This window comes from Wolffia australiana, chromosome 11 (assembly GCF_029677425.1).
Source record: "Wolffia australiana isolate 7733 chromosome 11, ASM2967742v1".
In the NCBI taxonomy this organism is placed as follows: domain Eukaryota; kingdom Viridiplantae; phylum Streptophyta; class Magnoliopsida; order Alismatales; family Araceae; genus Wolffia; species Wolffia australiana.
Genome location: NC_135845.1, coordinates 4,366,365 through 4,376,627, shown reverse-complemented (window position 1 = coordinate 4,376,627; position 10,263 = coordinate 4,366,365). Strand labels below are relative to the sequence as shown.

General features: G+C 33.6%; 1 protein-coding gene across 2 annotated transcripts; it reads left to right on the top strand.

Moving 5' to 3' along the window:
• Positions 1-5,964: 5,964 nt before the first annotated feature.
• Positions 5,965-10,222, top strand: TEX1 (Transducin/WD40 repeat-like superfamily protein). Of its 2 annotated transcripts, none has more exons than XM_078582834.1 (11): positions 5,965-6,128; positions 6,272-6,367; positions 7,460-7,589; positions 8,379-8,470; positions 8,617-8,685; positions 8,792-8,849; positions 8,950-9,049; positions 9,190-9,276; positions 9,540-9,618; positions 9,711-9,843; positions 10,073-10,222. In XM_078582834.1, the coding sequence occupies exons 1-11, from the start codon at positions 6,057-6,059 to the stop codon at positions 10,105-10,107; spliced, it is 951 nt and encodes a 316-aa protein (XP_078438960.1). In that variant the 5' UTR covers positions 5,965-6,056; the 3' UTR covers positions 10,108-10,222. The 2 variants fall into 2 exon arrangements, with proteins under 2 accessions (XP_078438960.1, XP_078438959.1); XM_078582833.1 differs by having other exon boundaries at positions 7,457-7,589.
• The last annotated feature ends 41 nt before the right edge of the window (positions 10,223-10,263 follow it).

The window sequence follows — 10,263 nt, the reverse complement described above, 5'->3', positions numbered from 1 at the left end:
TTTCATTTTATTTCAAGTGTTTTCTTTTACAAATGTTTTTTTTATTTAAACTGGCCCTTATTGGGCCAGTTTTGGGTGCTAACTATGATAAGGAGCGCAGGGCTCACGAATAGCGCGATCCGCACGCAGGGCCGCATAAGCCAATTAGGAGAAGAGTGCCGGCCGTCGGTGTGTGACACGCACGTACTCGATTTTGTGCGTGCCGCGCATGGAATGGAGACATGGATAGGCACTATGAGCCAATCGTATCGCGTTGTACGCCCAGCGTACAACGCAAAACAGATAGCCATTCTAGCGGAATCGGAAGAAACTGTTCTTCCGATTCCGCGGCAATAAAAAGCGAAAAAGACGAGATTATTCGTCATTCTTGATTTTTAAAACTCAAGGAAAGATCCCTAGCTCCCTTGAAGACTCAAGATTCAACCAAGAAGAATTCAGAGCTCGATTCGTGAAAGAAATTCGCAGATCCGTTGCCGCAAATTTCAGGAATTTCAAGTCAAAATTGGAGGAAAATCTGCGGCGTTCGTTGCTCGAAGTTCGCCTGAATCAAGTCTCTGCTATTCCTGGTATTTCTAGGTTCATTCTGAACATATTTTATGCTTCATCATTTCTCCAACTTTTCTAGTTTTGAAATTCATCCACGTTTGCCTTTTGTGTTTTTTGTAATCCCAATTTTAGTTCTCTTGATTCCGAATTTTAGTTTATCTTTGAATTGATCAAGACTGAATCAAATTGGTTAGATAAATCTGAATCGAATTTGAACCTTGACTCAACCAAACTCGAGTTAGAACACCCTAATTGGCAAATCGTGTTCACGATTTGCCAATTTACGTTAGCTTTCAATTTCAAACAATATATATATATATATAAACAAAAATATATATACACATTCACGATTTGATATCACAGGACATTTTCACAATTTCAAAGGAATGAGGATAAAAAATTGAATTAAAAAAGAAGGTACTCTTAACATCCTAAATCCATCAGAAATAAATCAAATAAAATACAAAACACTTAGAATTAAATCAATTATATATATAGATTCCAAATTCACTAAAACAAACTAAAAATATAATTCAAAACAATTAAAGACTTTAAATCAAATAAAAAGATAAAGTTAAGTGATTTTAAATCTCTGTTATTAAATAACAGAGAATTATTAAAATCATTTAAGTTCAAAAGGATAGAATGTTAGTTGAAAACTACAAGTATTAGCATTTAAATAAGTAACTAAAACATCATTTCATTTAGGTTTCGACTTCTAAGCCCTAATTAGAGAGAAAAGTGAATTTTTTCTATTGCCTCCCTAGGGTTCGACCCCGTACTCAAGCATTAAGGGATGGATAAATTTAGTGATTAAGTTCGAAAAACTCCCTAAATAACGACATATAAACATATATTTTTGAGCCTATCACTATGAACAAGATTGTTTAAGATACATGTTTAGGCACAAGAAACCATCATTATATGCTTTCATCTTAATTCTAGGTAGATAATAATTTATTTGAAATAAAAACGTTAAGTGTTAGCATGGAAATTTTAAGTAAGGCAGAGCTTGGTTTTATTAGACTGATAGTTAAAAAGTTGACTTATAAGTCATCCATCCTTTATAAATAGCACACAAAGATAACGATGCATGTAATATCTACAAATGAATTAAATAAAAGTCCATCAAATTCCAAGCTGTGAGATTCTCAATCTGTGAGATTACTTTAGTTAATATCGATCTAAAATTTTCATCTCCCCGATAACCACAAATCAGATGCTAATTTTCATACCAATTTCATACATTTTATGCATTAATTTTTATTAAAATGTTCCTACATCCATGTGGTTATGGGTTAAAATGATTTAGTGCATTTTAAGAATGACATTCATATTTTTCTCAATTTTATGGTGTTGTAAAATTGATTTAGATTCAGATTTCTATAAATATATTTTTAAGGTTTTTAATTTTTTGGGGCATTTTTATGAACTTTTTGGACATTAAATTCATAGAGAAAATGCATATATGATTCAAATATATATTTATTTTAACGTGTTTAAGGGTTATTATATTTTTAGAATGAAATGATGGTTTTACTTGATTTCCTGGTATTTTTATAGAAGTTTATGATATTGATTGACATAATTTTATAAGTCACATATAAATTTCTCTTAATATTTTAAGGAGTTTTTGTCTTTTTTCCAATCTTCCTAAAATTTTATGCCATTTTGGCAAATAATGGAGATACAATGGAAGTATAGATATGTCTCAGATGATTAAATTCTCAAATCAAAATATATGATGACCCAAAATATGTTTTGAGATGAACTTTTGATGGCAGTTTTTTCATAAAAACCATGATATTTAAGTAATAATTACATCCATTTTATGTGTTTTCCATATATTAAGAAAATTTCAAGTTTTTCGTATGGTGTTTGAGCAATATTAGACACTACAGCATAGAGGAATATCTCAGATTTTTCTAGCCAAAGTAAGATTCAACATATCCTCTTCATCCCACACACATAAATTGAAAACATAAAATCAGATCTTAAGAATATGTTTTTCCAGATTGCTATGGGATATTGATTCAATAGGAGGAACTGGTTATTATAGAACACCTCAATTTAAGCTTAAACTTCTCCCTGTATTTTTATCAATTCACATCCAATTTCATCCGGATGGAAATCTTGTATATCAGCTTTCCAATAAGCATTAATATGCATACTGATCTTGTGCACATTTTTACGAGGTTCACTGGAGGTGAGTGTCTATCCATGGGGATGCGTCAGAGTGTGTATTTTTGTTTATATGAAAACTGAGGTACAAACTTCCCATACCATGTGAAAATTCCATGTGAATTGATAGAAATACAGTAAGAAATTTAAGCTTTAATTGGGGTCTTCTACAGTAACCATTTCCGTTTGTTGAATCGGCAGATAGAAGTGGGCTGTCAATGATCAGCTACATGGGCTGATGATCACTAATGAACTCAAATTAGGTATTTAATTGTCAGTTTTATTTGAGTGGGTCAATCAATTTTATAAATGGCTCAAAAGAATTTCACTAACTAATGATGAACAAGGTTCGTCTTCACAGAAAATGGAAACTATATTTAAAAGGCGTTTTACATGGTGATTAGGGGATGATAGGAGATGTTAAAAATTAAGAATATGATGAAACTGGGAAGATAATAATTAAAGGGAGATATATGGAATAATGAATGTATATAAAATAATGAGTATGTTGTATTAATGAGTATAGAATGAGATATTGAATATGAGATTTTCTTGCCAACCACATATTTTTTTATTAATGATGAGAATAGTCCGTCTACCCTCTTCCTATCGCATTAGGAGCTGAATCATTGAGAACAATTTTATGTGTATTCAATTACCCTCATGGATTAAATCAAGCTGACTATAATCATAGTCTAATATTTTATCCACACATTGAATTTATGGGCACAAAATCAATCAGAAAATTTGAACTTTTTATATGGTATATCATTCGCCAAAAGAATAGACAATTTCCCAATTTAAAATAGTATTTTTTTAATTTCTTTAGTTAATATATGTAGACGTGTGTAACCAAACTAAAATTGATGACTTTCTATTTTGTAAATATCTCAAAGTATAAAACGTCAAAATGGAAAAGATACAAAGTATTATGTATTAGTATCAGTTTGTTGCAGTCTTATTAACACAATGATTTGAAGTGATTATAAATAAAGAAACTAACATGCAATCTGATGTTGTATACCAATTTTGCACTATTTCATCCCCACAATATAGCCCTTGATTATAGGAAAACACATCTGAGATCCATGAAAAGGGTCATCTATCATCATGTAACAGAGTGATGAACAAGAGTATAGGATAATTTATGACATTTAAGGCTTTTGGTTTATAAAGTAATATTTATCATTTTCTTTATGAGCATAGACCAAGTGATTGTCAAATCCACTATGGAGCAAGTATCGGATAAGTGAATTTTAAATTAAATATATTTTTTATTTTATATTTTTAAAGTAATTAAACCTCACAGAGAAACTTAATTTAAAATAACTCTAGGAAGAAGCGAAAATATTTTCCCTAATTAATTACACATAATTTATCCAATTTTTAAGAATAATTTTGCGACTTCATGAATTTAAAAGTGCAAAAGTACCTTATCTAGTGCCTCAGTATGCTGAGTGACAGTTGATGCAGGTTGGCATGAGTGTGGAGCTGATGAAATAAATACTGCTGTTGATTGTGATGGAGATGGTGGTGGATACATGCAGCTAGCAGCGGACCAGATTTGCCATTACTAGTGGCGACAAAGATGGAGGTAGATAGGCGCCACTGAGTGGCAGAGTCATTGGTATCATTGTGAATACTAAAAACCTATCAATTATGATGACCAAGGAAAAATAATTAAGGTGTGAATTCAAAAAAGACATATTATACTAAACTCGTCATCACATGCCCAAAGGATGGAGTGGTGATTTGTCTTCTCATGTCCTTATCAAATTATCACTCCTTCAAAAATTCCCCCTCAAAAAAAGAAATGGACTTAAACAAGATTTTCAATGAGTAAATCACTTCAATAATCATAATAAGGAACATAATCTAAGGGCACATTTATTATAGATCCCAAATTGTGGTTGGATGATGAACCATAATTTAGGATTAAAATGTTGCTTAATGCTTCTGTTTTATGCAACAATATTTATAATTTTCCTTACGAGCATTGGATGCAAAAGGGTAGAATCCATGGAGATCAATTATTGAATAAGTGAATTTCAGCTACAATCTCTAGTTTTTTGGTTTTTTAATATATATTTAATAGTTTAACCTATATTAATAAAACCAAGCTAGGGAAAATTCATTAAAAAATAAGTATAAAAATGATAAGAAAATAATTTTCTTAATTAACCTAACTTATTCAGAATTTATAAAATAACTTTAAGAGCTTTAATATAATTTTCATATAAAAATATTAATTTATTATAAATAAATACCTTCGTTGGTGCTTCAGTAGTGTGGAATGATGACTAATGATGGTGTACGTGAGGGGCGTGGAGCGGATGAAAGAGATACATATACTGATTGCAAGGAGGGGATGGCAGATACATGCCGACAAGCAACATAGGGGGTAAGTGATAATGATTTTACCATCACTGGTGTGACAGACATGGAGATGGAGACACGTCGACAAGCAGCAAAGTTGAAGTCGTGTGCGTGATAGTGGAAACCTAATCTATCGGTGATGATAACCTAGGAAAAAAGATTAAAGTATGAGTCACAAGAGATGAAGATCACTCTAATCTCGTTGTCACGTGCCCAACGGGCTGAGTGGTATCTTTCTTCACATATCTCTAAATTTGGGCCCAAAAATCCTTTTGGATTGGTAGATACCATCATTTGAATTTGGAGAAATCTTAGCAATCTGATTTTCTATCTCCTTTGATTTTCTTAGTCTAATTTTTGTGCCAGATTGCCAGCGTTGCACACACTTCTACGATTGGAAAAAGTAAATTATAAAATTCCATTAAAATCCAATAATCAGAATATCTTTTAGAATATTATAAACCCCTTAAAATATTTAAATAAATCTAAATAAATATTTTTCAGACTTTTAAAAGTTATTTTAATCAGCAAATTAATGTCAGAAAATCATGTTAAAATACTATGAAATCAAGTAAAATAGAAGATTCATTCTAAATGTGCAGTAAACATTCAAAGCACTAATAACATGCACTTAGGATAATTTTAATAATCTGAGAGATAGTGTATTCCCAAAAACACAGGTTGACAGTCCACTAAACCAGTGTTTTGCATTTCTTTAAGATGACAAATTCATGGCATTCAACTAAGTGTAAGTTTTCAGTTTCTATGTCCCATAATGTCAGAGTGAAGGAACTTTCCCCCAAATGGGCCAAAAAAAGCATAAAAACCATGTAAATAATAACCCAATGGTCTTAATCATCCAAATCATAGACCACTGATCAGCGATTTCTCTTTGCTCACCTGGGCGAAGAGAAAGTTTCAATCTTTTTTGGGACACGGGTAACAAATCGGAGATGGAAGAGAAGAACGGAGGCGCGGCGTTCAAGAACTTGTTCATCCGTGAATACCAAGGCCACAAGAAGAAGGTTAATTGAGGGATTCCCTTTACAAGAATAACATCGAATTCAAAATCAGCGTTGAGAGAATCGCCGAGGATCCTTGTTTTTTGATTACCCATCAAGCTTCGGAAGTTTAGAAATGATTTCCTGTTTTTTTTCTTGTTTTTAAGGTGCATTCGGTGGCTTGGAACTGCACAGGGACGAAGCTAGCATCCGGTTCAGTTGATCATACTGCTCGCATCTGGAGCATTGATCCCCAAAGCCATGTAACGCTTAATCTTTTCTTTCCTACTTCGTATATACTTGACGATGATAATAGTTTTGTTTATTGAATTTATTTCAGCTTCATACACATAAATTAATTTTTAGATGTGAGTACGGGTCAATATAGTTCATATCATAAACGTAAGCACTGTGTCGAGGAGGCTGAAGTAGGAAAATTTTAATGATCAAGAGACAACCGTGGTTAGAAACTTCAACTTTTGGATTCTGAATGGAGGAAGTTTATTGATGATATAAACATGTGATAACATATGGTGTTCCGGGCATTGATTTTTAGGATGTTGAATCAATACAGTTTTACGAGATTCGAGCTCTTACCAGGTAAGGCTCGAATTGAGAAATGACCTTTGAATGGTTCTAAATAGAAATTTCAGCCAAAGTGCAGTCATGATGATTGATGTATGGGAAAGATGTTTTATTATGGGGTAGGTGTCATCTCTATTATTCGACAATGGAGATCTTATAATATTGTAAGGAATACTTTGTGCCAAAGCTAGTATTGGCCGACAAGGATGATTTCATCTTCATCGTCATCTGTCTGTTTTGTCATCATCATCATCATCATCCATGAATGACTTGCATGAGTGACTGATCCATCATCGCCATTGTCCTCGATGAATGGCTGTGATGAGTGACAGGCTCTGCATCATCATTGTTGTTGATGGCGTCAGACTAGGGTTGACAAGCGATGACGAATTTTTCATCATCATCATCATCATCATTGTCCTTCCTAGATCTCATCATCCTTATCGTCATCCTTGTTTGAGCTTAAACAAAGGGCATTTATGATTTATCATCAACCAATGTCGATAATGATTCTTCATTATTGTGATCCAATTGTCATTGCCGTCATCCCATCATCATCATCGTCGTCGTCCCTCATGACTAACCCTACCTGGAGCTCTGAAAAGTATGAATATTCCCTCAATAAATTGCAGTGAACCAGGGTGGATTGCTTGCGGTCATTGTCATCATCATCATCATCATCTTTTGATATCATCAAGTTCAGTAGTGATAACCATCATTATGAACTTTGATTTGCGGGATACATTTACAAGTTTATCCTTATAAAGCAGGGAAAGGTTAAAGACATTGAATTGAAGGGGCACACCGACAGCGTTGACCAATTATGTTGGGATCCTAAACATCCTGAACTAGTTGCGACGGCAGCCGGCGACAAGACTGTTCGTCTATGGGATGCTCGAAGTAAGAGATTTATTAATTCATGAAGTTTTAAATTTCTGTGGAGAAAAAAATCAAAGATAATAATTGAACGAGATTAAATTCCGAAATCTCAAATTTTGCTGCTCTCTTTTTATCTTGTTCACCTCAAAGATAAAAATAAAATGCTCACAGCAGGCAAAACTTAATGACGAAAACATGAATAATGGTTCTTTTTCGTGAAAATAGGTTTTAAATATGTTGTTATTATTTTTACAAGATAATAGTTGACCGTTAACAAATTCTGAAATTTCATTTTTTGATTGTTCTTTATATTTTTTTCACGTCTCGGACATGTGAAAATGCTTACAGCAGGCAAAACCTAGCGGGGAAAAGATCAACAATAGTTTTTTTTACAATATAATCTTTTCTATGCGCTGTAACTATTTTTACAATATTATAGTTGACCGTGAACAAATTCTGAAATTTCTTTTTTCATACGCTCTTTTTTAGTTTGTTCAACACCTCAGACACGTGTGGAAAATACTCACAGCAGACAACTTAATTAGCAAAACATATACCATGCTGTTATTATTATTATTATTTGAATAAAACAAAGATGTTATTATTAAAGATATTCGTAAAAAAATTAAAATTTCTTTTTTCCATTTCACTTTTATTTTGTTGACCTCACGCACAAGTGGAAAATGCTCACAGCAGGCAGAACTTTTGAGAAATGATGTAATTATTTTTACAAAATAATGGTTGACTGTAAACAATTTCTGAAATTTCCTTTTTCCATCACTCTTTTTATTTTGTTAACCTCACATACAGGTGGAAAATGCTCACAGCAGGCAGAACTTAGCGGTGAAAACATAAATATAACATACAAAGCAGATGGGACGCATATTGCCGTTGGAAACAAGGTATATTCCTACAATTTTATTTGGCATTTTGAATTTCTTGGAGATTCCTTCCTCCAAAAATGAGAGATTACAATGAAATCTAATTTTCGTTTTCTTGATAAACAATTTGTGGGTTAATCAAGCTGTTTGATTTATTATTTTTCCAGGAGGATGAATTAACAATATTAGACGTTCGCAAGTTTAAACCGATACATAGACGAAAATTTAACTACGAGGTGAGAAAATTCAAATCTTTGATCAAATTTTGCTTCCCAAGTCAGTTTTTAATAATTTATTTAAAATATTAATGCTGGAGTGGCCACTTATTCATCACTGACTTAGGTTAATGAGATTGCGTGGAACACGACAGGAGAACTATTTTTCCTCACCACAGGAAACGGTATAACTTTTACTTGACCATGGCGACTTCGTCGCTCCTGCTCGTAATCTCGCGCCTTGAAAGAAATTATTCTATTTTAAATTTAATCCACATTTTTCAGGAACTGTTGAGGTGCTGAGCTATCCGTCTCTGAAGATCCTTCACACCCTTCTGGCTCATACTGCGGGTTGCTATTGCATCGCAATCGACCCTATCGGCAGGTTTGTTATGATAAAACAAATACCATAAAAATCAAGAAAATATCAAAACGAGTGAGATTCACAATTTGATAATAATTACTGGGGGTTGTATTTAATCAGGATATATTCTAGCTTCATTTCAAGTCTTCCTTCTCCTGCAGATACTTTGCCGTTGGAAGCGCCGATTCGCTCGTTAGCTTATGGGACATATCTGAGATGCTCTGCATCAGGACTTTTACAAATCTTCAGTATGTATCTTCTCCCCTCTCTTTCTTAAAGTCTTTGATTTTTTTTTTCTAGGGATCACTTAAAATTGATCTAATAAAAAAGTAATCAATTTTTCTCACCTCTGTAGAATAACATTATTCCTCTTTAACTCTTGAACTTTCAAATCATTCTATGTTCCTGACTAGCAAGGCGCAGTGCCTCTGCCGAAGACGAGGAATTAACTTCTAAAAGAAGCCGAAGACGAGGAAGGAAGAATTCTAATTTGTTTTCTTTACATGGGCAGGTGGCCCGTGAGGACAATCAGTTTCAATTACACAGGCGAGTATATTGCCTGTGCAAGTGAGGATGCCTACGTGGATATAGTATGCTCCCTCGGATTTTTCTCCTTTTTTTTCTATAAAAAAAAACAAACTGAGTTCTAATAATTTTTTTACCATTTTCCTCGGGGGACCAGTCCGATGTACAGACCGGAAGATCGGTTCATCAGATCCCCTGTAAAGCTCCGATGAACAGCGTGGAATGGAATCCCAAGCTCAATTTGCTTGCTTATGCGGGCGACGACAAGAACAAATACCAGGCTGATGAAGGTACCAAATTATTTCCTAAAATGAAGAAATTATTGTCCTGAATAAGTCATTTATTTGGGAAAGTTCGCGCTTTGGCAACTTTGGCAGAAGTGACGAAGTTACTTCTCATTACATAGCGTGGTTTTATCCAAAAAGATAAAGTTTCATCATAAACTCACGCCGCAGTTCTGATTAATTCTTATGAATGATCATCAAACTGGGAGCTAATTACAGTGCACTTGATCTGCAGGTACGTTTCGGGTTTTTGGTTTTGAGACAGCCTGAAAACTAGGTCGACTGTGGGAAGCTGACCGTAGCAGGGCCAAAACTAAGATGAATTTCTCAGAGATTTTTTGTAGTTTTTTTCCTTTTTCCAGGAAAAAATGGCCTTTTATGGGTCTCTCTCTGTCTGCCCTACTGTTACGCATGAAGGGGAAAACC

Bases quoted from the DNA above. Each gene is read 5' to 3' on its own strand.
- TEX1 (XM_078582833.1), top strand. From the start codon at position 6,057: ATGGAAGAGAAGAACGGAGGCGCGGCGTTCAAGAACTTGTTCATCCGT. The intron at 8,686-8,791 runs GTGAGAAAATTC...TCACTGACTTAG, and splicing joins GACGAAAATTTAACTACGAG to GTTAATGAGATTGCGTGGAA. The intron at 9,844-10,072 runs GTACCAAATTAT...CTTGATCTGCAG, and splicing joins CAAATACCAGGCTGATGAAG to GTACGTTTCGGGTTTTTGGT.